The sequence below is a fragment of the Eublepharis macularius genome, chromosome 2 (assembly GCF_028583425.1).
Source record: "Eublepharis macularius isolate TG4126 chromosome 2, MPM_Emac_v1.0, whole genome shotgun sequence".
Taxonomy (NCBI): Eukaryota; Metazoa; Chordata; class Lepidosauria; order Squamata; family Eublepharidae; genus Eublepharis; species Eublepharis macularius.
In genome coordinates this window covers 139,114,168-139,141,451 of record NC_072791.1, presented here as the reverse complement: position 1 = coordinate 139,141,451, position 27,284 = coordinate 139,114,168, and the positions used below count along the sequence as shown (strand labels likewise).

The following is a 27,284-nucleotide window of genomic DNA, read 5'->3' as shown; positions in this document are numbered from 1 at the left end:
GTAAAGATCACATAAGTGAACCACTGAGATCTCATGGTACTATACCCTTCCTCACACTTACTCAGCAGCAAACTGCTAACCCTGTATCCAGTTTCTAGAGAGCATCTTATACATATCTCCCCCAAAGTTTATCTAATCCTAGATAGAAGTCCCAAACTGTTCATCACCAATATAAATTTTCAGCTATGAAAGCTCATGATGAAAAAGGATACTATTTTTGATGTGGTGTTAAAATATATATGATTTAATAAAAATGTGCAGTTGTGATAGCTTCCACTGCATTTACCGAGAGGTTGCTAGTAAGAGAAGAACTGGCCAGTGTTTTAAAGGCACTGAATGGCAATTTTAAATTTTTTTAAAAAGTCAGTTTCAATAGTTGGAGATAAATGGTATGGATAGGGCTGCCAGTCTCCTGTTCTCACTTGGGTGGTGGTGGGGAAAGGCCTGAGGAATGGGCCCAGGAGGCAAAAACCCTCTTGGGCCAGCACGCAGTAGGCACTCTCCAGCCAGACTTGACGACATACTTTCTCAAGTGACATAATCTCTTCTGGCAGCGGGCATGCTCCTGCACTTCAAATTGGCTCCTGTGACACACAAGAGCATGCCCGCTGCTGGGTGTGCTTTGTGCGTGCGCGAGGACATTGCCCCCAGTAAGTGCCAGGTCCACCACCACCCCGCCCAGAAGGGTAAGGGAACCTTACCTGGCAACCCTAGGCATGGACATGGGGGTGGGTTTGCTTAATGGTGCATCCTCCAGCAGCACTCTCCCAAGCTACAACAAGGCATGGTATTTTCAACAGCATGATGAATCATCAACAGGACAGAAATTGCACTATTGTTGGCTTGTCCTAAAGTTGCATGTCTTGGGGGAGCCAGTGTCTATGACAAAAGGAATAGAAATGTTTCTTCACTGGACCTTAGGAGCTAGTTCTGCTAAAGCACCATCTGAACTTGAAAGAGATGATTTCCCCCACACAAATAGGTGAAGTGTGGGACCAGATGTGTGCCTGTGTGTGAAAGAACACTTTTTATTATAGCAGACACAGAGAGAAAAGCAGGTAGATGCTTATGTGAGTTTGCTGAAGCATCCTGAGGATGCAAAATCTCTCCCCCGCACCAAAGAGAAGCAGCCCAGCACTGCCCCAGGAACTTCTCATTGCTCAGAGAAGTGGGGATATTGTAACATTTTTAAAGAGATGACTACATTGGGGATGAGGAGGCAATCTGTATTTGTTACCAGTAATTATAGACCCAAAACATTAAATGCACAATATCTTTTGATAGTTGCTTAGTTCTTTGCCTTTTCCCTTATTCAGGTTTTTTTTCCCTTACAGTTTTTCAGAGAGGATGCTGAGTAGAAATTTGCTGAGGGAAAAGAAAGGTTTGCAGTCTACAGCACAATGTACTTTGAATTCTGGGAAATGTCTTCTTTGTTCCCTAGTAGCTGGTCCCAAAGGAACTGACAGAGAATAATCTCATTCTCTTGCATTTCATTATTATCATAGTTAGAAGATACTTTCTTTCCTAACACTGAACCTCGAAGTCATCACATGGACTAAATATTTTAGATTAGACAAGTGTCCTGTTTCTGTAGTGGCCAGCAGGATGGCTCTGTGAAACCCACAAGCAGCACAAGAAAACAGTAGCCCACCTCCAACTGTTAAAGTGTGGCTAATTTGCTGCTGGCAGACCTTTCCTCCATGGTTTTGTCTAGTCTTCTTTTAAAGCCCTCTAAACTACTGGCTATCAGCATGCTTTGTAAGAGCAAATCCACATGGGAATCCATCCATGCTATCCAGATTATTCTGCTTTACTTGTGCTACTCAAAGCAGGACAGTCCTACTAAGTTGAAGAGAATTTACACACAGAGAGATCAGGAGAGAAGTGGGGGAGATGGTTATGCAAACTGAAATCCCCAAAATAAAGGAATATGTCTTGAGAGACACTGGGGCCGTCGTCACACGGGCTTTTATTTAGCGCTAAAATGGCGCTATTTCCCAGCAAACACCCACCTTATTCCAACACTGTAGCGATTTTCTCTCTTCTGCTTTGTGCTTGATAGTTGCGCTATTTTGTGCCTCAATGTGAATGCCTCACATCGATGTATTTCGCCTCGCAACGTCCTATGCCCTCCCTTCAATCCCAGAATCCATTTCTTCCTGCGACTCCCCTTTTTTTATTTTATTATGTCCTTATAACGCCATAACGACATAACACAATGCAAACTTTCTGCTGAAGTAAAAATGACTCAATCGCCATGGAAGAGTCTTCAGTGATGGGGATCACGTCAGACAGGGAGTTTTCGGCGGGCAAAGGGCTATTTATATAATTTCAAAGTTGGAAAAACAAAAGGGTCGTAATGTTTTGCTCTAACAGAATGTTTATATGCTGTTATTCCGTTATAGCGGAATTAAACGCCAGAATAATAAAAAAAGGGGGGGGAGCTGCTTCTGCGCGGTTAGAGAGAACAGAACAGAGTGCTTCGGTGTGGACAGCTGGTGGCGCGAAGAGCTGTTAGGTAACCCAAAGAAACGTTACTGTGCCGATAACAGGTAGGGCGCTATATGCTGTAAATTTAATGGAAGAGATGCCCGTGTGACAACGGCCCATATGTGAATCAGCTGAAATTTAGAAGATTCAATCACTAGATACTACCAAGTGCAGATAGGTCCAGACACCCATGGCATTTGCAGTCTGGAGTTCAATTTGCGTAACACCAGATGTACACGTGGGGGGGGTGGAATTTTCAGAGTATTCAGGTCCCCCCCCCCCGCCATACCATTTTAGAAATCTGATTTGCGTTGGGGTGGGGGAGATTCTGAAATTTTTCTTGTCAATTGTTTCCTATGAGAGGACTCTTTCCAGGTGGCTAGTCCTGCCTGTCCACTAAAGACCCCCCCCCCACACACACATACATTTCAATCAAATTGGATCAAGAAGTCTAATTCAATGGGCCCGGAGCAAAGTTCTTCCTGCCATCCTACTTGTCTCCGTTGATTCCTATGGGGGGGGGGGGGAATTCTGTGTCTTCTTCAGGACACACAAGAACAACCACTGGCCAAAAGCCTGCAATTGCAAACAGAATCAACAAGCCCAACAGAACCAATGTCAAACAAGAGAATGCCAGCAGAACCACAGGCCAATATCAGACCAGACCATCCAAGCCAAACCAACCTGGCAAGCCAGTACCAAGCCACAGAGCATCCCCCCTCTTAGCTGGCTGGCGGTTTCATGGTCACTCCACTAACCTTTCCTCCCCTGAAGAAGCACTGCCTGGTGGTGCTTCTTCAAATGGTTCCTGAGTCCAGTTGCCAAGAGATGAGCCAGGTGTTTCCCTCCACAAATCCTAGCCCTGCATAGCTGGCACTGGGCAAATCAGGGCTCCTATGTCCTCTGGAAGTACTTCCAGACTGCAGAGGAATAGGGCCACCCAAGCTGATTAGCTGCTATGAGCGCTACCAGAGCTGCCTCCTGTGAGGCCTGGAGGAGGGGGGGAACCGGAAGGAGACGCCTGAAGGAGAAGGGATTGAGATGGCAGCACTCCATTTATGCCTCTTGCTCCACTTCCAGCCTCTCCTTAAAAGGCCTGCTGACTCTAGAGAAATTGGAGAAGGGGGTCCTGGGTTCTTCAGCAGTTTCTGAGTCCCTGGGGTGAGCTTGAGAGCCAGAAGACTCATCTCCCAAGTTCAGCCCAAAAGACATCTCAGGCTGCCCTTTTTCCAGATGCATTAGTAAGGACAGGGACTGTACTGTACTCTGTTGGGTACTGTGTGCTAATGTAGACATGTGCCTATTCTGCTAAACATGCCATGGAAATTAGTTGTGCTTTATTTTAGAAAGATTTCATCTCTCTGCTCAGCTTCATGCTTGTTTTTCAAATTTTCTGCTACCATACCCTAATGTATGTCTTTCACTAAATGTCAGAACTGTTGTTCATTAATGTACTTTGCTTAGTGAATGTCCTAGCTGTTGATTATATTGGATTTTCATATGGGCTGTGTAATCTGCCTTGGGTATCCGTGAGAAAGGCAGACTAAATACTAACAACAACAGCTGGAGGAGGGGCAGCCTGAGCAACAGACCCGTGCCCAATGCAATGCCAGCACCTATCACAGGCACTTCTGCAAGAGGCATTCCGACTACCGCCTCAATGAAGAGGGGGGCTCAAGTCTCCTTCTGCCACTCTCTGTGAAAAAGGATGGTTGAGCTGATGGAAGCCAGAGTCGCGTCCCCCTTTGCTGCTGCCTGCATCCTTCTGCTGCGGCATCTTCCTGGCCCCACACTGAGAAGTGCAGGTGAGGGAAGGCAAAGTGGCGCTGGCAAGCTGAAGCCTCCCACCTTCCGGAGAAGGGCTGTGAGGCACATATGTGCATAGGGATGGCATTGCTGGTTGGCAGCTCCACCAGCCCTCCTTCAGGTGAGTCTTGACTGAGAGGAAAGTGGCTCCTCCATCTCCTGCGCTGCTCATCCTTTTGCACTTGCAGCCACCCTCTGCCCCCAGCCCAGTGCTGTCTCTTGGGGGGGGCACAGAGAGAGTGAGCAGCCCTCCTTGGCAGTCTCCGAGAGGGGAAGGAGACTTGAGGCCCGCCCCCCTCCCCGAGCTCAGAGTTCTGTGGGAAGGGATGGCTGAGTTCAGCAGCTGCAGTAGCAGCAGCAGCCTCAGCAGCTCCTTCGGCTGCTGCTAGCCACCTGTCAGCTTCAGGCTCGGCTCTCTTTGGACTCTCCTCACTGACTCTTTCTCTCCTGTCCTTCTGGCTCTGCTGCTGCTGCTCTGACATTCCCACCCCTACCCCTGAGCTCCAGGAGGAAAACTTGAGCAGAGCAGATTTTTGGAAGAGACACTCTGTCTCTTGCAAAAAATCGCTCCATTTGGGTTTTCCTCCAGGAGCTCAGGGGCAGGTCCCGACTACACTTTCCAGGTAAACTTGCGGGAACGCAACACATGAAGAACATGTGTCAGGGATCTCGTGTAATTTAGCTCTCAGTAATTACTACTTTTGTCTTCTTGATGTTCAGCTGTAATCCTGCTTTGGCACTTTCTCCCTTAACCTTCATCAGTAGTCATTTCAAGTCTTCCCTATTTTCTGCCAGTAATATTGTGTCATCTGCATATCTCAAATGGTGAAATCTCCTTCCACCAGTTTTGCCTCCACCTTCATTTAATTCTAATCCAGCTTTCCATATGACATGTTTTGCGTATAAATTGGACAGATAGGGAGATAAAATATATCCTTGTCTGACAACTTTGCCAATTGGAAACCATTCTCCACCCCCCCCTTATTCTGTCCAAACAGTAGCCTCTTGTCCAGAGTACAGGTTGTGCATCAAAACAATCAGATGTTGTGGCACACCCATTTCTTTAAAAACCATTTATAGAATTTCATGATCCACTCAGTCGAAAACTTTGCTTTAATCTACAAAGCATTTGAACTGACTAGGAGCCAACGTTTGCTCCTTTGAATAAGCTAATGTGTAGCCAATCAGTATGTGGAAATTTCCCCAGTTAGGCAAATGGTATGGGGCAAATGGTTTAAGTCCCCTCATCCCATGTGCCAGGGACCCAATCTAAACTGGGCCTGTGTGCACCTGGAGATTCAGTTCCGAGCAAGACACTCCCAAAGAACGTCTGGTCAACGAGAGATGTAAAGAACAAAAAGTTTATAACATGTAATTAGTGACAGTTTTTGTTTTAATACTACAGACTTGTTTGGTAAACTAGATTGTAATGGCATTTGTGCAATTTTGCATGCATATGCCAAAACTGAGTTCTTGGAAAGGAAGGGGGGAATGCCTGCCATCATAAGCTATGATCTTGAGCTGACATGGCAGTCCTCAGTCAAGTCTTGTTTTATTTGCAGAAGCAGAAATTCATAGATAAAGGCCACAAGGCTGACTAAATAAGCCCGTCTTTACATCACCACAGGCACCAGGTACAGAGACTCTCCTGAGGCAGCAGCTGTGCCTACAACATTATGTAAGGTCTGTTGTCTAAGAGTCTTGGACAAACCAACCTGTCACAAGAAATCCCTGCCAGTGAGATCCACTCTCAACATCAGTGTTGCAGATGCTTGTCATGGAAAATGCTGAAAAATCTGACACTATAGAGAAAAGCTTCTGATAGATGTATTGCTCCAGAGGCTTGAGCCATTCAAGAGATTTCAGGCATTACACAGTGTACCTTGACAAGCTAACCACCTGCAAATTTAATCAGGTAATAATTTTCTATGTGACTGGTGTGAAGTTAGTTTGGCCTCTATTAATATAAAGTCAGTCAAGTATCAAAAAGACATGGAGAATACATGTGTCAAACTTTGACAGAATGTTTCCTTTTTTATATTCTGTTCTTAATACAAAATACAATCATAAATACAATTAAGTTATTTTATACTTCAGTTTTCTAATGGGTTTTAGGCCATGAGGGTGAGGATGGTAGCAATATAAAAGCAGATAAAGAGCATTAATGGGTTGGATCCAGCACTTCACATGCAGGAAGATGCCATGGATCTTCCTCCTCCCCATCCCCCAACAGTCCTTTCTGACCTTGAGAAGTTTTTTCCAGGAGCTCCTGGGCATACATAGATACACAGGTGAGGTGGTTGCAGTTGTGAGGGAAAGGGAATTAAATCACCCTCTCTGCCTCATCTGTTAGAGCAGTTCCACTGACAGAAGAGGAAGAAGGGAGCAATTTCACTCCTTCTCCCCCTCACTGAGGTTATTGAAAAACATGTTGAAAAACAAATTGGCCTGGTAGTCAAGAGTGCCTTCTATTGGCTGTGTTGAGTTTCCCAGCTCTATCCTTCCTTAGGTGGTTTCCCAGTGGCTAGTATGGTTGCAGATGCAATGGGACTTCCACATGGCAGGTTTCCCAGCAGTGTCCTTGCCCCCAGTCCCCCAACAGCAGCCATCAGCCCCAACCCACTGAGCTTTTCAGTGCTTTTAAAAGATCAGCAATTGAATATAATTATATTGATAGACTATTATAATACGTGTAACAGGTTCTCTATTTCTCAGCTTTCATTTTAAATAAAATAAAACACTGTCCCCTTTCGTTTTGGAGATATGCATTTCCCCTTATATTTCCACTATGGAAGGGGCTAGAGATTTACATTTTTTTAAAATGAAAGCTGGTGATTGAGAGAACCTTTTACAAATTGTTGTTATACAGTATAACTGTATAATGATACTCAGTGGCTGATTTTAAAAAATAACCTGGTGGGGGGGGAGGAAATGGCTGCTGTGGGGACAGGGTCAGGGAAAGCAGCTGCAATGGGAGCAGGAAGACTTTTCCACCCATGCAGCAGCCATCCGGTCTTCACTGCGATCTTTCCCAAAACTTCACAGCAAAGTAAAGTTTGAGAAAGATTGGAGAAACGCTGGAGGAGCCCCTGCAGTAATACAAATGTACCACAATGCTGTGAGGAAGCAGAAAAAAAGCCCGGCTTCCCAACAGCATTGAACCCTGAGCAGATAACCTATGTAAGAATGGCCTTAGACTCACATGACCTGGTTATATTCATCCATGCTTTCGTAATCTTGTGGTTCAGGTATTGTAATGTGCTCTGTAGTGGACTATAGAGCACATGCCTGCACTTTTTAGTTGCCTGTGAAGACAACCTGGAAGCTACAGCTGGTTAAGAATATCACAGCCTAACTTTTGTCAATGACTAAGCTGATAGAAACACACCTATTTTAAAACAGCTAGATTGGCTGCCAGTTTGTTTCTGTTTTCAATTCAATTTCAAAGTGATTCAGGGGGCTGGGTTTTCTCCCAGCACCCCCACCCACTCCCACCCCAAATCCCGCACTTACCCCCCTCCCCTCCAGTCCACTTACCTGGCCCTTTAAAGATCCCTTTAAACTATCAGCTGGCAGGCAGCAGGGGGGATTCCCCCTGCCAGCATATAGTTTAAGGGCGGGCGCTGCAGGGCTGCTCCCTCTGACACCCGGCAGAAGAAGCCTGGCAGTGACTTGACTTTCCCGGTGCTGAGAGTGAGGGGAGATTTCCGCCCCCCTCTCCCACCAGGAGAGCGAGCAGCCCTGGCTGCTTCTCCCCGGTGTCAAAGAGACAGGGAGATTTTCCCCGTCTCTTTGACATCGGGGAGAAAAAGCCTGGCGCCGACTCTCACAGTGCAAAAGGGAGGGGAGATTTTCCCCCTCTCTCCCACCGGGAGAGTGAGCACGCTGGGCTGTTTCTCCCCGGTGTCAAAGAGACGGGGAAAATCCCCTATCTATTTGGCATCGGGGAAAATCTCTCTGTCTCTTTGACATCAAGGAGAAGCAGCCTGGCAGCACAGACTTTCCCACTATGAAAGGGAGGAGAAATTTTCCCCCTCTCTTCCACCGGGAAAGTGAGTGCACCGCCCCTTTCACCCGCCACTGACAGGACCGGGGATTTCCCCGGCCCCGTCAGCGGCGGGTGAACGGAGCACCCAGCAGGGACTCGCAGGCATTTGCCTGCATCCCTGCCACCCCATTCAGCTGCCACAGATGGGGCCAGAGAGTTCCCTGGTCCTGTCTGCAGTGGCTGAAGGGAGCTCCCAACGTGAACTCGCAGGCATTTGCCTGCATCCCCGCTGCCCCATTCAGCTGCCACGGACAGGGCCGGGGAACTCCCTGGCCCCGACTGCGGCAGCTAAATGGAGCACCCGGCGCTGACTCACAGCCATATGCCTGCATCCCCGCCGCCCCATTCAGCCGACGGAGCCGGGAAGTTCCCTGGCCCCAACAGAGTCACTGGCACTCAACTGCTCATTGGGGAGGCCCCCGACGAGCAGCTGATTCAGGGGTTTAAATGCCCCTTTCCCTGCCGCTGCGCACTGCGCACGAATGCTTTGGGAAGCTTTGCTTCAGGACTTCCGAATCTAGCCTCGATTCAGAAATCCCGGAGCTTTCCCAATCAGGGCCAACTTGGGCATTTTCCCCTAATCAGATTCCCGAAGCACACACCCCTAACCCTATATTTAAGCTGATTCAGGATTATTAGGGAAGATCCGGCCATTGTTTCCAATGGGAAATGCTGCTCCTGGCTATCCTGGGGCCTGGGGGGGGCATTTTCTTCCCTAATAACACCAAATTTGCAGGAGACCCTCTCTCACCTCTTCTCTCACAGCCACCCAAGTTTTAGGGAGATTGGACTTTGAGGGACCATGTTATAACCCCCCAAAGAAGGTCCCTCCAGCTGCCGCCTATGTCCATTGTTTCCTATTGTCGTGGGCTCTGATTCCTCAGAGGATAAAGACCTCATGGAGGATGACAGGGCAGAAAGTATTCCGAGCTCCTCCAGAGTCAGCCACATGGTGGACCAGCAGGGAGTGGAACAGCAGGAACCCTTGCCAGAGAAGGCTGAGGAATCCAGGGCAGAATCAGAGACAGAAGCTGTTCCCTTACCTGCACCAGCAGTTGAGACCAGGGCAACATCTCCACCAAGCTCCCCTGAACCTGAAAGGCAGCGTAGGGTGCAGCAGCATCTTGTTGTTCAGAGAAGGAGACAGAGTGCGAGGCTTCAGGCACTCAAACAGCGGCGGAGTGACCTTGAGTCCTAGCAGGATGCAGCACTGCCTTGGAGGTGATTGCTCTTAAGCCAGGACACCCTTTTCCTCAGTGCAGAAGCACCTGCTCAAAGACCCGTCCGGTTCTACTGCGACCCAGCTCTGCTCTACCTGTTCTTTTGGCTCTGACCTTTTGGATTTGGCTCCCTGGACTACACTCCCTGCTTGTTTCCTGGTCAGCTTAGTTCAACTCTGGACTTCAGTGAAGCTTGTGTCGGATTTCCTGCCTGCATTCCAGCAGACCTATGGGGAAAATCGGGAGGAAGGTTCCCAGGAGGCTGAGGGTGGCATTTTGCAAGCAAAATGTACCAAACATGCAGGGGACCCTCTCCCAATGCTCCTCCCATGGCCACCCAAGTTTCAGGGATATTGGACTTTGGGGGGGGCATGTTATAGCCCCCCAAAGAAGGTCCCCCCAGCTGCATTATTCTCTATGAGGACTGACTTCACACCAGAAAATCACAGTAAGAAAAATTTAATTAAAAATACACAACAAAACCATATGAAGCAAGTGAATGAGCATCTAGAAGTAAAGTAATGAACAACCTCCTTCAGTGCAGCCAAACTGATGAAAAGGGATCAACTTCACTCCAGAGAATCATCCATTGAATGCAACCCAAACCAAACTGAAACATGTGTTGAAAACTAGTGGGCTATTCTAGGAGGCTGGGGGTGGCATTTTGTAAGCAAAATGCACCAAACTTGCAGGGGACCTACTCCTACCTGCCCTCTGGAGATCACCCAAACATTAGGGAGATTGGACTTTGAAGGGCCATGTAATGGTTCCTCAAAGAAGGTTGACCACCACCCCAGCCACCCCACTTTCTATTGTGGGAAAATCCAGACTCCAGCAATAGAAACACATGGAACGTGGCATCCATGGCCACAGGAAGAAACCCCTCAATAAACCCCCAACAGCCCAAGAAAACCAAAGACAAACTCCTCAAAATTCCTCAGCACCCCCAGAGCTGGCTGGCCAGCCACTCTCCGTGCTTCCCTATGGGGCCAACCATCGCAACAGAGATTCACACACACACACAAATCAATTAAAAAAAATTATTTCTTGGTAACAGCAATAAATTAAAAACATCACATCACTGTTAAATCACAGTGTACAGTCCTAGATTAAATCAACTCCCACCATCACACCAGAGAATCAAAAACACTCCAAAAACAGAACCAAAAACACACCAAAAATAATTTTTTTAAATTTCATTTCTTGGATTTCTGGGAGCAGCATTAATAGCACATTAAAATCACAGTCCCACCTTGAAACATTTTTTTTTAAAAAAATACTGTCCTCCCAGAGAATCCCCCAATCAGGAAGGGAAGACCTGCTTGCTGCTGCAGCGACTGGCTTTCTCTCAGCAAGTCTCCCTTCCCTGATCACCCCCTCTCCCCCTCCCTCTCCTGCCTCTCTCACTCCCCTCTTCCCCCTCCCATCAATCAAGAGCTACGGGAAGAGAGTTCTTTGAAACTTTTTTCCTCCTGCCTCGGCAAGGGGAAAAGGCTTCATAGAGCAACCCAAAGCAATCCGAATCGCTTTGGGTTGCTCTGCTTCGGGTTTCCTGAATCAAGCCAGCTCTGCTGGGACTGATTCGGGAATCACAGATGAACCCGAATTGGGGTTGATTCGGGTTTGCTTTGCGTTTCTGAAGCCCGAAGCACACATCCTTAGTCACAGCCACTGATCGTGTGGTCTCATACTGTGTAATCCTCCTTGAAGCTCAGGGACAAATAAAAATAAATAAATTAAAATATATTAACAAACAACAGTTAAAACAGAGTTAAAATCCAGCCCATATTCTTCAGATGCCTCCTAAAGCTAGAGAGTGAGGGGGCCAGGTGCAAGTCTCTGGGTAGATTGTTCCACAATCATGGGACTGTCACCAAAAAGACTCTCTCTTTCTCTCTCTCTCTTGTACCCACCAATGGAGCTTCTTTGGCTGATGGAACATTCAGGAGGGAGAAAATGGTCCTTCAGATATATGTGAGCATGTGCATGTGTGTGTGCGTGTGTGTGTAAGGTCACTATAAATCTCAAGTGACTTGACAGCACAAAACACACACAAATGTTAATTAGCAAGTACTAATTTTTTAAAAGCTAGAAATAGCCCTCTGGTGTTGTGGGGAGGGCAGAGCTGATAAAATATGCCCAAAAATCCTCTGTAGACACACTGGCATGGCTCCTGTACATGCAGGAGCCATAACAGGGAAACAGTGAATCTTAGCTGTATATCATACTACATCCACACAAACACATGAACATGTGATCAGATTAACACAGGATGATTAGTTTTTATGAGTGTGCAGGGAAAGAAAACAGAGATCTTTTACCTGTGAAGAGTGTGTTTCAGGAGAGGAGAAAGATGAAGTATAAATGAAGTAAATAAATAATGATGATCCTCCAAACAACAAAGTGAAACAAAAACAAACTGCTCCAGTTTGGATGACATAGATTGACAACTCTGAATAGTTCGTCATGCAGACCCTTAAAGTGATAATAAACATAGCTTGATATTTACAAGAAAAGCTTGAATTTATCTGTCATAGCTGAGTTGCCGTAGTTCATTTGGTGCTACTTTTAGCACTACTTGAGTTTATAATTTTTACTTACCAGAATGGTTTTGGAATTTGCCAGAATGTGCCATTTAAGTCAGTGTAGTTGCTTAGAGTACTTGTTTGATTGTCAGTGAATTCAGTGTTGTATTGTCCAGACTGAATCTATGACAGGTGTCAGGGATGGGTGGTTTAGAGATATGTACACTGCAAAACTAGCTCAAGGATTGCCAGATACCTTGGTGGGTGAGCCGTTTATCACCTTTGCCACACATTATTAGTTATTGTTAGTTGTGCCATAAGTGAGTATATTGAAGTTTGAGGTGCTTTCCATGTGCTTAAGTCAAGACTTTGCCAAGGGCATTGCTCTAAAAATGGGCAAACATTGTTACATCGTGCAGAGGGAAGGCAGCATGGTATAGCCTGGTCTTGTCATATTTTGGAAGCTAAGTAGGGTCAGTACTTGGATGGACAACCACCAAGAAAGACTCAGCAGAGGAAGGAACTGGAAAACCTCCCATGCTTCTCACTTGCCTTGACAGCCTTTTGCTGGGGTCAATATAAGTCGATTGCAAATTGATGGCAAATTGATGTGCACGCATGTACACATTGTTACATCATACATTGGCAGAAGCATCCTAGAATTTATTGTTAGTGGAAACTAAAATTATACAACATACACAAGATACAATTTAAATAGCTAAAAATTGCCTCCCAGAAGGAAAACTAGGAGATTTTCAGAGCATATATCTAAAATGTACTGCAGATTCAATCTTACTGATGTGCCAGTACACTGCTATCGCATCTTGGAAAAGAGAAAGGACATACTATGAAGACTCTGCAGAAGACTCGATCATTTTCTGAACAGACTAAGTCAGATCCAGCTTTTCCTACACACTTTTATCCTGTCTCGGTTTTTAAGAACTCTGAGGTCACAAGAAACACAATTTGTCCCCCTTTCACTCTAGGAGCTTCTGGAACTCTGTTTGCAGTGATCTGCTGGTGAGAAGGGAAAGGAACCTCTGAGACTTGAGTGTGTAAGAAACAGTGCAGGAGAATGGATGCAGCCAATGGATGCAGCCAAGGAAGCCCTCTGAGTTTGGACTTGGCAACTTTGCTACTTATTTCTCCATCTCTACCCGCCCTCATATATTTAGGTGTCTTCTTTTGGGAACACATCTTCTCTCAGGCAGTAAACTAGCTTGACATGCTAGTGGCTGAATATTGTTGCTGTTCCTCTGCTTTGTCAGTAAAAGCCTGGTAACTAGAAATGAGTGCAGTATTTTCATCTGTACCTTTGCTGTAGTTCTAGAGGGATATGCTATTCCTCAGATGTTTAGTGGTGTGCTTTAGGCAGAACTGCTATGTCTCTCTTGATACCAGTCCCTGTTCCACCTTAGGTCTTCCCCACCAGCTCCTTTTTTCTGTCCCCTTGAGTAGATATAAGAGTGTGCATAGATAGCAGTAGGTTTTATGAAAACAATAAGATCTGTTTTGTTAACATTGGAGGAATGAAGTAATTAAGTCAACTAATATGGAAATAACTATATTGAAATGGCCAAGTAATCAGGATCCTTGGTTGGCACTGTTAAGATTCTGCTTTATGCTGTTCTATTAATGTATTAGTAATAGCTGTAACTATTGTAATATTTACATTAACTGTTCATTTTTCTTAGTATTGCTTCATGTGTTTGACATATTTTTAATGGAGGAGTTAAGGAAATGTATGTATATATATGTACACACACACACACACACAATTATTAGAATTAATAACTGAATGTATTAATAGTTTAGGAAACAAATCCCCTTGGAAATAATTTATTAGCCACTGGAATATATTATTATATATGTGTTTATTTTGATCGGTTAAAGTAACAAAAGCAGCAAGTAACACTGCATCAAACTTGCCATGTATAGTATATGGTTAAGATTACCAACACTCCCTCTGGCTATTCCTTTAATATCAGTTTGTTCTTCTGCAAATACCAAGTGAAGTTATTTACCTCCAAGCCATGAAAAGTTTCAACTGCAAATTCCTGCTTGTTAAACCTCTGCTGAAGGGACAGACTGTTTTCCCCCTGGCCAACTGGTGACCTTATGTATGATTGGTAGCTATTTGACTGGCTTTGCGCCTGTGCTTTTAACTTAAGTTGATCATGTAGAAATTTAATAGGTTTTCCTGGCAAGAAAATAAAGCGATGAAGAAGACTTAATTTTTTGCATGTCAAGCTGTTGTTAAAAGTACAAGGCAAGAACCAATAAATTAGACAAAAATACTGCTCTGGAATAACTAGAGAAGGGATCAATTGTTTACTGTACATGGGATAAATAGTTTGGTGAGGTGTACTTCAAAGTGGCATCACCTAGGTACTTTTATGTAGGTCTTGCCTTTAACAACTGAGAGGGGCAAAGGCTGTTTCCATCTTTCTCTGTTTCACCGTCTCTGCTTGTGCACCTTTTTTGTTTTTGTTTCCATACAACTTCATTCTCCATTTCTGCAGAAATTATGAACAGCTTGTTTTTCCACTATACTTTGTCTAAACCTGGCAACAAGGAGGGTAGGCATGGTGGGATCTTTCCTGGCATGGCATTATTGGGACAGTCTTTTTCATGTGTCCAGAAGGCAATGTATGCTTTATGTTTGGATGAAATTAAACACCCTCTTTGCCCCCTTTCTCTGTATTTTCTTAGTAAACCTGCCTTGGTGTCATTGCAGACATCAACAAAACTGAGGTTTTTAATTTGAGGTGTCACAGCAATGTCATAGTGTTGGTAAAGTTTAGCAGAGTGAATAAAAGCACAGCAGAATAAGCAACCATAGACATGTGTGAGTTTAGCTTCTAATAAAAACTTTATTACAAAAGTTAGGGGAAAGGGTACATGGAAAGAAAACAACAGTCTAATTAAGCTCCATCTTCCTTTTTTGTTCTCTCTGTCTCACACTTTACTCTTTCATCTCTGTAACTCTAACTGCAACTGATCCCTTGTGTGCATGCAGAATAGCTTAATCCCCCCCCCAAATAATTGATCAGCCAATAGTCAATCTTAGGTAACCTCATTGAGAAAATACTACCCCTTTTGTGGCAGGAAGAGTCTATTCTACACCTAACTGGCCCTATGCTAAACTTGATATCAACTAACACAAATATCAGCTTAACTATTTTATGACGTAAGGGTTGACACTTGCTATAAACACACCTTCTCAGGTGTCAAATACTGAAGTCATGAAAGTTCAGCTTGTTGCACAGGTACGTACCTCTGGCAAGTGGCTTGGTGAGTCGTGAAAGTTTTCATGAATCGTGAAAGTTTGTGGTACGTGAAACGTAACGAACCACAAACCGCATGGTTCATTTTTTTCCTGGTTCATTCCCATCTCTATTTGACAGCAATATGCTTGCTTCTTGCGTTGATGATTTCACTCTTGGATAAAATTATGCATGCTTGATTGTCTTCAGACAAGATTATTGACTTAGGCTCATCCACACCAAAGTCTTTCAGCAGATAGATGATCCACTCAAGTTCACTGCATGGGTTTGAAGCAGATGTGTATTCAGCCTCAGTTGCTGATATGGCAACCAGTGTTTGCTTTTGGCTCGTCCAGCTGATCAGGCTGTCTCCATAGAAAAACAGGTAGCCACTGATTGACCTATAGTCAGTTTTGTTTTCATTCCAGTCAGAGCTCATGTATCCAACCAGTCTTGGGTTGTCACAACCTCAAATCTTCAGTTTCAGATCAGCTGTTCCTATGAGGTATCAAGCCAGCCTCTTTACAGCATTCCAGTCACAGTGATTAGGCGAATTTGTCTTTTTGCACAAGATCCCAACAGCTGCAGAAACACTTCACTCAGAGAAGTTTGCCAATAGCCTCTCTGAGTTGCAGATTGTTTTCAAGTAATCCATCCTTGAGGTTGAGGTAAGCTGGTTCAAGTGGAGTACTCACTCCTTTAGCATCTTTCGTGCCTAGGGACTTGGCAAGGTCCATAATCTTATGTTTTTGGTTCAGTCGGAGAGTTCTCTCAATTTGTATTCTGAAGTAATGATTCACATCTCTCAGCTGTTTCACTTCTACCTCTTTGTTCATGTTCTCAACAATTTCTTGTGCATCCTCTTTGCTTTGACAGCACAAGATCAAATCATCCACAAAAATTACCACATCCTGATACTGTCCATCTTTTATTCTTGTAAATAGGCAGATCTCTGCCTTTCCTTGTAGAAAATTTTGATTTTGTAACAGCGTAGTTAGTTTTTTATTCCAAGCTTGGGCAGATTGTTTAAGACCATAGATGCTCTTTTTAAGTTTGCACAAGAGATTCTCATTTCATTTCTTTTGAAAACCCTCTGGTTGTTCCATGTAAATTTCTTCAGTCAAATCTGTATTGAGAAATGCTGTTTTAATGTCCAGGTGTTCAATGTGCATTCCTGTTGATGCTGCCATACTTGGAAGGGTCCTGATTGATGTATACTTGACCACAGGTGCAAAAGTTTCAGAAAAGTCAGCCCCAGGTTTTTGTGTAAACCCTTTTGCCACCAAAAGCACTTTGTTTTTTTCCACACTTCCATCAGTATTGTGTTTTACCTTTAATATCCATTTGCATCCAATAGCTTTTCTTCCAGGTGGTATTTCAGTAAGTGTCCATGTTTGATTCCTTTGCAAGGGTTCGAACTCTTCCTCTATCCATCTGTCTCTTTCGTGTGCAGGCAATTCAGTAATTTCTTTCCAGCTTAAGGGTTCATCCATAGGTTGCACAATTGCACAAAAGGAAAATCTCAGTGGTGGTACTCTGTTGCTTCTTTATGACTGTCTCACACTAGTCTCTGTCTCTTCTAGCCCAGCCTCTCCTGCCTCCCCTTCTGATTGTGGAGTCTCTTGTTGTCCTTCCTGTCGATTGGCATTCCTGGCAGATGGCCATCTAGCCATATCAGTAAAAGAGACTTCATCAGCATCCTGGCTAGTTTGCACTGAGGATTCTCATCACTGATCTCATCAATATGAACCACATTGTATATTTTAACCAAAAGTGTCTTAGAATCCATAATTCTATATCCTTTTCCGCCTTGAGCATATCCAACAAGAATCCTACTTCGGCTAGCATTGCCAACTCAGAGTTGGGAAATTCCTGGAGATCTGTGGAGTGAAACCTGGAGAAACCTGGAGAAAGTGGGTTTTGGGGAGGGAAAAGACCTTGGCATGGCATAAGTCCATAGAGTCCACCCCCCAAAATAGCCATTTTCTCCAGGTGAACTGATCTCTGTGGCCTGGAGACCACTTGTAATTCCGGGAGATCTCCAGCCACTACCTGGATGCTGGCAACCCTAACTTCATCTCTGGGGGCCAACATTTCCCTTCTTCCCTGGGTTTATGGGCATATACTTTAGAGCCAAATACTGTCAGATGCTTTAAGCCTGGCTTCTTTCCAATTTATCCCGTAGCCTTAGATGGGTTTCTGTTGTGGAGGTAAACTGCTGTATTTACTGCTTCTACCCAGCAGGGGTCAGGCAGTCCAGCTTGAAAGAGTAAGCAATGGAGGCTTCTATTAAATAAACAGGATAAAAATCCTCCAAAGCAACTCACATTATCTCAGATAGAGACCGAAATATGAGGCACTTTTGGCTGTTAGATTCTGGATCGTATGCTTATGTCTGCAATGATGGAAGTTGCTTTGTGGATATGAATAACAAAGTAGATGCAGCCTAATCCAGGCTGATGGAAGTCCTTTGCCCATAAAGGGGGACTGGAATGGTTAAGCTGAGAGTTTTAAATACTGCAGAAAAAGTTGTTGAAATACTTTTGAAAGACTGTGTATATGCTTCATGAGCTGAACAGAATGTGTTGTTTGTAGAGAGAATAGTAATGCTGTAAAAATAGCAAAGTTCGTGACCCGGTGCTTTGCCCAATGATTACACCAAGACTTGGAGAACTTTGAAGAGGAAAAGATTTTATTCCAGGAATAAAGGGGTACAGAGTGCCTCCCTTGTACAAAAAGGATATCATAGTAAGAACTACATAGTTGGTAGTATTGAGCAAGTCACTGTGGCTTAGTTCTCACTAAGGTGGTAAATCACCATCTGGGCTATACCACTTCATGCTGCAAAGGTGAATTCACATGACTGAATGCTCCTCCATGAAAAAACAGAAAGCCAGCAACTCAGGCTAGAACTAGCTTCCTACCATATGGATTCATACACTTTATATGGAGGAGCTTTCAATAATGTGAGCCCCCAACTGCAGTCTGAAGTGGTACAGCCCAAATATAGGTTTATGATCACCTCTGTAGGAACTAGGCCTGTGCCTTTTTCGGTTCATGTCTAAGAGTTGCAAAAAAATTTGTATTCTAAAAGTGCAGTTGAAAAGGCAAATAATATTCTCAATGGATTATTTTTAGACAATAATACTTGACCATAATGGTCTATTAATGTTTTCAAAGAAAGACTATATAAATCAGAAAGAAAAATTAGTATGAATGTAAGATCAAAGGTACAAAATCTCTAACGAGATTGTAGAAATCAATGTAGCCTCATTGTGTTGTTCTAAACTAATTTGACATCAGCCAAATTAGAGTTATTTCTGTTTTACAGGCCCTGAGAGAGAATCCAGCCCTTGCTGAGTAATTTTCTAGTAATGTTTGTTACAAATGAATTTGGCAGCCACTGTGGTAACTTTAACAGCCGTTTTATTATGCCAAAGGGTTGATGAATTTCTTCCCATTTGTAAAGAAAGAAACATTGGAAGGATCAAAAAGGAGGAGGAAGGTTTCACAAGTCAAGCACTTCAGTTCCCTCGCAACACAGACTGTTGTTTGTTTTGTTTCCTTCTGGCCTTTTGTCTAAACAGCGAAGAAAACCTTTTCCCCCTTAGATGGCTAGTTTATTTGTAACTAGGGATAAAGCTTTAAGAATGTCTTGGGATGTTTCTTTTGGATGCAAGGAAAGGCATTTTAGTAACAGTGCTTTTCTTACCTGTTCAAAATGAGTAGTACTTGGTGGGACTTGATTCTACAGATCACTTGCTCTTTATCTAGTACAGATTTCCACAAGAAGTTATTGAGTGACATCTTTAATAACCTGCTATGTGACTTTCAGGAAATTTCAGGGGCTTGTTCACTCGTACATGGTAACAGTACCTTGTTCAATATTAATTTCTCAACAAATGGGGAGATCTCCATTATTTTGATAGTATGTACAAGATGTTGTTTCTGGAGGGGGAAGAGTTTGATTTACATAATGTAATCAGTAAAAATAATATAAGAGAAACATGTTTCTGAGCTTCATTAAATGTATTAATTTGACAGAAACCATGAGTACATTAATCAAGTATTTGTACATTTAGTGAATGTGATTTCTTGTGTTCCCTACTAATTCTTAGGATGCTGAAGAGGCCATTTAATAAGACTGGGAAAAAACCTGATTTTCTCATCTTGTTTTCCAAGACTTGGTAATCATCCTCTAGCCTGATCCTAAAGACAGATTGAAAGTTAAGGGATAATGAAGGTGGTCTAGAAGGTGTGAATAAACTACCTGTGTGGAATCATCTCAGTAGGAGGTTTATGGCAGCAGTAGAATGGGGATTACTGGACCCTTAGCACAGGGTTTTGAGATACATTTTCTTTCTAGGACAAGCATGACCGAGGTTCCCTATTAATATACATTCAGATAACAAAGGAAGATTTTGGGGTGCTTTTAACCTTTCAAGCCTTGGTGCTTAGACGTTAACCATTGGTTGCTTGGTTGGAGGGAAAGTTTTGTGAATTTACAGCTTAATAGAGGTGACCTGAGACTATTTCTGCTCCTGAGAATATTGATGGCCTCCTTTATCTCTCTTGGTGTGTTCTCCGCCATTCTTACTCAAAGCAATAAAAGCCTACAGGGGTTGTCAGGACCTGATTGTATCATACCTGATGATTGCTAGGGTTACCAGACTTTAACCTGGAAATGTGCTTTGAAGCAGCTCCAGTTCCGCCCACTTGTTACTTCTTTTAATCCACCTGTCCCACTGCACACCTGCTATAGATAAACTGAGCCCTAGTTGTAGGATAGCATAGGCAGAAGAGGAGGCAGATGAAAGAACTGGAGAATGCACGAGCAGGAGAATCTGTGACTATTGCACCTCCCACTTGACTAGTAGCTTTCCAGCAGCGTGATAGATCTCTAGGTTTCAGCCTGGAAATCCTAGTTGTGGCCCTCTTGATGGACCCAGCATTGTGGAGGAACTTACCAAAGAAAAGTAGCAGAGCAAGTTGAGCATCTGTCTGTGAACCAGCAGCGGGTGGGGAGGAAGCATTTGGTGGCTGGTCCTGTACAAAGAGACTCACAGCAGCTGTTCTGTTTTTGACTTCAGTTCCAGGGAGGTGTGTGGTCGTTGAGCACAGTCCTGTGTGATGCCTTGATGACAATGGATGTGATGCTGTGCACAGCCTCCATTTTCAATCTCTGTGCAATCAGCGTGGATCGGTAAGCACTCCCACCCAACCTGACTTGAAGTGTTGGAATTTCCCGGTTTAACTAGATTCTGTTAAAATTCAGTGCCATGACTGTGAGAGAGATCCTCCACTATCTACTTGGCTGTCTCTCCCTCAAACGTGCTTCAAGCCAATGTTCAGGAATAAGTCATATGTTGCAATGATCAATCCAAAGACCAATTATTGGCCAATTTGTTGCAGAGGATAGGGCTTTGCCAGAGGCAGGTTCACATCCACACTCCATGAAATGTACTGAGTCACCATGGGCAGATCACTGATTCTTGTTTTAAACTACCATGTTGGCGGGCGGGGAGGGAATTTGAAGAAAAAATAAGGTGATGATGCTAAGTGCTTTGAACAGTGATAAGTGCTATGACACAACCTAATAATAATGTACCAGAATGCATGTGTAAAATGGCATAAGAATACTGAAATTGGTGTTTTGGCATTCATACATACATAAAGAAGGAGAATGGTTAGCTCTTTGGGCAAAGGAAGTAAGACAGCCAAACAACAGTAAGCTCTGTTAAGAGAATTCATGTGCTTTCCTTGTGAAGCTTTCCTCCTTCATTTTGACCCTTCCGTTGATCCTTTCCTTACAATAAAGAAATAAGCAGCAAATGATGCTAGCCTAGAGTGATGTTGTGTAACTGAACATCCATGTCACAGGTATTACATCAGATAGAAATCCCATTTCTTTTCACAACACTTCAACTACTCTACTTTTTAATGGAGTCAGTTCACATGTTTAGCTACCAAGCATCAAATATATAATAATCAATTGTAGAGAAATCTAAGGATGTGCATCTGTGATTGTAGGACTTCTGTTTATACAAGAGCTGGTCTCTGCATAGAAAAGGAAAAGAAGAATTGGCTCTCCATGGTAGGAAGTTTACAGTGCACCTTGAAAGAGAAGGCTTGCATCACTGATTTTGCTTGCAGCTTTATTTGGCTACAGCATGCTCATCCCATTGACTGTAAACTCTTGATCCTTAAAAAGCCTAGTGGCACGTGGGGGTGTCTGAATGAAAACTGGTTAATGAGGAAAGGGAGTAGATAAAGCTATTCGGTGTCCAAACCCAAAAGTGAAAATCCCTGAGTGTCAAGTTACCAAACTTATTTTAATCTTGTGTGTCCAAGTTTTCCTTCATTTGTTGAGATTTTGTCCAGTTTAACGTTGGTTTTAGGCAGTGCAAAATGGTAATTCTACACGTGCATACAATAACTTATGCAAGTAGCTAACAGTGCATTTTTTCCTTCTAGGAGAAATGAAAATCTTACATGAGTCCTTTCTGTAAAGGTCACATAATTAAGTTAGAGGCATAGTTGGTTGCGGAGTTAGGAGCTTTGGCGGGGAGGCATTTCATGCCTCCAGTGGCGGTTTGTGTGTAGGGCACCGATCCCGTGGGGTAAAAGCAGGGCCTGCTGGCACTGTTTCCCCATAGAGGGGGATCCCCATAAGGGATCTTGGACCAGGCTTTGCAGTGGGAAGCCCAGCTCGGGGGGCTGACAGAACAGGCCTGTGTCCAGGTGACGGGGGAGCCACGCAGAGGCAACCGCCCAGTGTGACTCCCTTAACTGTCATCCCGCGGTTTCCCCCTGCAGCACGCGTGCTGCAGGGGTGAGGAGTCATCGGTGGGCAGGCAGGTCTGCCGATGCTGGGATCCGTGCCCTTATGCAGCCATAGCTCTTTGATCCTGTAACCAATAAAGTTGTGGCCAATATTTATCCAAAACAAGCTTCAGCGTGGTTTTTTCCTGCCTTAAGAATCCTTGCCCCTTTGGGATGGCACAGCAAATGAAAATCTTACATGAGTCCTTTCTGTAAAGGTCACATAATTAAGTTAGAGGCGTAGTGTTTGGCTTTTATGCCTATTTAATTATTAATTCACTGCCACTTTTTTGAATTTGAGAGTCACTGAGAGAGATCTACAGCTGATCAATTATGTGGGATTTAACCTACCCTGTGTGGGGCATATAGAATCCGAGAGATTCAGGGCTTTTATTCAGCCACAACGCCGTGGAACAGCGTTACGGCACCTCTTGAAAATACTCACATGTCCAGTGGCCCTGCCCCTCCCCGATCTCCAGAGAGAAATCAGTTCCCTTGCCCATTTGGCAGGCTCACCTGGAGGACCTGGTGCAGCCCTGGCGCGAAGGAATTCCCTCTCCGCTGCACCCACCGAGTGGCCTCTCTGTCCCAGCATTGGAAGCCGGGGGAGGCAGCAGTGGTGGGTGGGTGCCCATGTGGCGTCTCCTCCATGCCCAGTGAGCAGCCTCTCTGTCCCGGTGCTGGGAGGTGGTGGTGGACGGGTGGGTGCCCACATGGCCTCTCCACTGCAAGCACTGCACTCTGTCCTGGTGCTGGGAGCCGGAGGAGGTGGTGGTGGTGGGCGGCCAGCCGAGTGGCCTATCTGCCATGCCTGGCAAGTGGCCTCTCTGTCCCAGCGCTGAAAATCCCTGGAGATATGTTGGTGTGCTGGTGAAAGGGTACAAGGTATGTTTTTCCTTGAGCAGTATTCATCCTCCCACCCCTTGCCCACTCTGGATGAACTACTAATACAAGCAACATTAACAACAGAAGCGCAGGCACTGTTACTTTAAAACAGCTCAGTTCAGCTAAGAATGGGTCAATGGCAAACATGGAAGGGTCCTTGCAGATAACTACAAATGTTTTTTAGCTCACACAAAAATGTGCTAGTCTATCACTGGCAGAGGGGTGGGGCCAAGCATTCTCCAAACCAATCAAGAGTCCAGCCCAGGAGGCGATAGCAATATGAGACACATAACTCTTGAGATTGTCTTGAGCAGGTTGGGATATTGCTTGACGCTCCAGTGCACATAAAGTTTCTTTTTTAAAAAGATTGTGCAAATTGCTCATTTGTAATTCCAATACAACTTTAGGCCACACACCTTAAGGGTGGTAGCCCAAGAGTTTCCCCTAGGGATACCAAAGTGCCTTTCCATTTCTGGCAGCACCTGAATATTCTGAATTTGGGTCACCTTGCAAACTGTTCTTGCCTCATCCTATTTGATATTTAGAAACCATGTATGAATGACTGTTGCTTCTAAGTGAGAAACAATACAAATTAGTTCGTAGCTTGTTTGTATTTTTGTAGATCGAAATAAATTTTTGTTAAAAAAGGAGGCATGCTCACAATATTATTTCAAAGAATCCCGTGTGTTTCTCCCTCATTTCCTTCTTGAGAATTTCACCACCTCTTTTCCCAGAAAAAAAGCGTGACTATTATTACATATGCTTTGTCCTTTTAATGGTAAAAGCCATGATCTGCACCCTGTAGTTGCAGTCAGGCCTCTTCTGTGATGTAGGAATGTTTCAAATAGGCTCAGCTAAAATAGAAGGCGGGGGGGGGGGGGAAGCAAGGTATTTTATCATGCAATTGTAAATGTAAAGATTTGAAAAGAACCTGAGGTATACTTGAAAGGATTTAATTGTGCTTAGTTTATAGATGTTTCAATAGCTGTCTTATTTCATGTTGGCAAAATAACATCCTGGAAGGCATGCTTAACTGAGAATTCATAACTGCATTGCTAGCAGTTACTGGTGGCAGTTATTAATACAGAATTTTAAAAATAAAATTATTTGTGCAAAAACATTTTTAAAAGCAAACAGGAGAGAAAAAAAGAAAGAAAATAGTGCTGGTTACAAAAACACTGTTGGCAAATCTGTACATATGTATCTATAAAAGAGTTTGTTTGTTTGTTTGTTTGCTTGCTTGCTTGCTTGCTTGTTTGTTTGTCTGTTTGAGACTTTTATTCTGCCCTCCCTTCAAGCAGGCCCAGGGCGGTTACATCAGATAAAAAACATCCATACACTTTTATCATAAAAGCAATAAAACAATATAGAATTGAGACATTCAAACAAACATAACGACAGTGCACTATAAAAGTTAATATACAAGACAGCAGCAATCAGTTCGCTAAAAAGCTAGATGGTGGATGACTCTGAAGGGAGGGCTTAGGATCTTCTCCTCTGTCCAGGCTAGCAGAGGCCTAACCCAGTTTAAACCAAAGGCCTGGCAGAACATCTCTGTCTTACAGGCCCAGCGCAAAGATAGTAAGTCCTACTGAGGCCTGGTCTAACTAGACAGAGAGTTCCACCAGGCTGGAGCCAGGAGTGAAAAAACCCTGGCTCTGGTTGAGGTCTGGTGGGCCTCCCTGGGGCCAGGGACCACCAGTGCAGCTGGCACAGTACAGGTGTTATATGTGTTCCACTCAACACTCCCACAATAACATGCACCACTGCATTTTGAACCAGCTACAATCTCTGGATCAGACTCAAGGGAAGCCCCGCGTAGCGCAAGTTACTGTAATCCAGCCTAGAGGTGACCGTTGTCTGGATCACTGTAGTTAAGTAGAGGCTTGTGTTGGCTGGTGTGTGTTTTCCCTCATTTTTTTCTCTTTCTCCGGTGGTTGTTGAGTCACCTGACTTCTGAGTAAGGTACGTCACCTGATGAGTTGGGGATGGGGCTTGCAATTGCAGAGCTGAAGAAATTGCCTCACAAATATAGGAACAAGTGGTCTGGAGCAAGCAAACAGGGAGTTTTATTTGAGAGTTTGGCAGGGGAGTTTGAGGGGAGCCTGGGAAAGTCTGATTAACTTCTTATATGGAACCAACAACATGGCTGGTGAGAGAGCGAAAGTGGTGCCCTGTAAAGTCTGTGCCATTTTTGTTTTCTTACCAGGGGGTGATGGTAATTACCCTTGTAGCAAGTGTAAGCTGGTAGCTCTACTGGAGGAGAAGATACAATGGCTTGAGGCACACTTATCCACATTCCAGTTTATCAGGGAGGGTGAAGAGTTCTTGGAAAAAATACATGAAACACTTTTGGGAGGACAACAGGAGGAAGAAAAGAAGGTATCTCAGGAAAAGGAAGAGCACCAAATATATGAAGAGGGCAAGTGGAAGAACGTGATCCACAGGAGCATGAAAATCAGGAGACATTCTGATCCCTTATTACTTAGTAATGGGTTCCAGGTCCTCCCCATAGAGAATGACTCTGGACTACTGGAACAAAAGTGCAAATATTGTCGAAGGCTTTCACCGCCGGAGAACGATGGTTGTTGTGGATTTTCCAGGCTGTATAGCCGTGGTCTTGACATTGTAGTTCCTGACGTTTCACCAGCTACTTACCAACAAGAATTGGTCTAGAAGGTTGTTGTGGGGAATCAGTAAAAATTTTCCTGTTGCATCTACAGATATTTTTGATGGGATCCAGCACAATATATATTTGAGACTTGATAGCAGTGTGTGTGAACTGACTCATTAGAAATCATTGTGTTTGAGGTGCTCTGAGACAATATGGAATTTCTGTCTGGTGTTATATCTGTGACAACCCATTTACACGCTCATGTTGGGTTGCAGAGCATTTGAAAGGCTCTCAGTTAGCATCATCTGCTAAACCCTCAAGGGGCCACATCTTGACCCTGTTCTCTCTCACTCAGGTTCATTGCTGTCTCCATTCCACTGAACTACAACCGGCGGCAGATTGACCTGCGGCAGACGATCCTGATCTCCACCACCTGGATCTTTGCTTTTGCTGTGGCTTCTCCGGTCATCTTTGGACTCAACAATGTTCCCAATCGGGACCCTACTTTGTGTCAGTTGGAAGATAACAACTATGTTGTGTATTCCTCCATCTGTTCCTTCTTCATTCCTTGCCCTGTCATGCTGGTCCTCTACTGCGCCATGTTCCAGGGACTCAGGCGCTGGGAAGAAGCCCGCAAGGCCAAGCTGAAGAGCAGCATTTACTTGGGCAACAGAAAGCTGTATTATCCCCCTCCTGTCATTGAAAGGAACCAGGCTGAGATTAAGTTGGAGGAACATAACCTGTATGCTCACTCTGAGTGTGCTTTTCCCAGGGATTATGTGAATAATGGCATTCATACTGTCTCCTACCCAAACTTCAGATTTCCACCACATACCGAACTCAAAAGGAAGCGAGCTAAAATCAATGGCAGGGAAAGGAAGGCCATGAAGGTGCTGCCAGTTGTGGTTGGTAAGTGTGCAACATTTGGTTGTTAACTGGATCGTGAATCGCCAGGCTGGTTTCAAAAGAGCTTAGGAGCAATGGGTGGGGTTAAAAGAAATGGAATACAGTTGGGGGCGGAGGCAGGTTGGAAAAGTAAAGGGCATGGAACAGTCATGCACTCAGGAGCGAGTGTGATAGCCTCTACCAAACCACAAAGGAAGGGTTGTGTGCCAGGTATCCTCTGCCAGGTATCCTCTTGGAGCCTGAATGATTAATGCAACCAATAGTGAGACATGCGGGCTGAAAAGCAACCCAGGTAGGGAATCCTGGCCAGGACATTGGATACATTAACATTGTGAAACTCTGTGAATGGGGTGGGAGGACATAGGTTAGAACACACAATGTCCACATGCCGCCAATTGGAGTATCTAGGAGTTGGTGCCAGTAAGTTGAGAAAACATTATTGCGATACATTGGAAAGACATGGAGCTTTTGCTGTAAAACAAAAGACAAAGGTAAGGTATGTCTAGTACTCTAGGTGAAAGTAGTAGTATGACAAAGTCATTTTGCAGAAGACCAGGATCCACCATAGTAGGGCCCCCACACCGCAGAGGCACTAAATCTCTGAGTCACAGCATTAAAAGAGTGACCTGGGAAGAACAGACCACTGAAAGCATGAGAATGGTGCAAATATGCTATGACAAGGAAGGAAGAAAACAAATGTGG

At 44.3% G+C, this 27,284-nt stretch overlaps 1 protein-coding gene across 1 annotated transcript in view; it reads left to right on the top strand.

Moving 5' to 3' along the window:
• DRD4 (dopamine receptor D4) overlaps positions 1-27,284 on the top strand; it is a 55,400-nt gene that overhangs the window by 20,763 nt on the left and 7,353 nt on the right. Inside the window, exons 2-3 of the mRNA XM_054970009.1 lie at positions 20,446-20,558; positions 26,032-26,585. Coding sequence (XP_054825984.1) covers positions 20,446-20,558; positions 26,032-26,585 — 667 coding nt within the window. The remainder of the gene's footprint in view (positions 1-20,445; positions 20,559-26,031; positions 26,586-27,284) is intronic.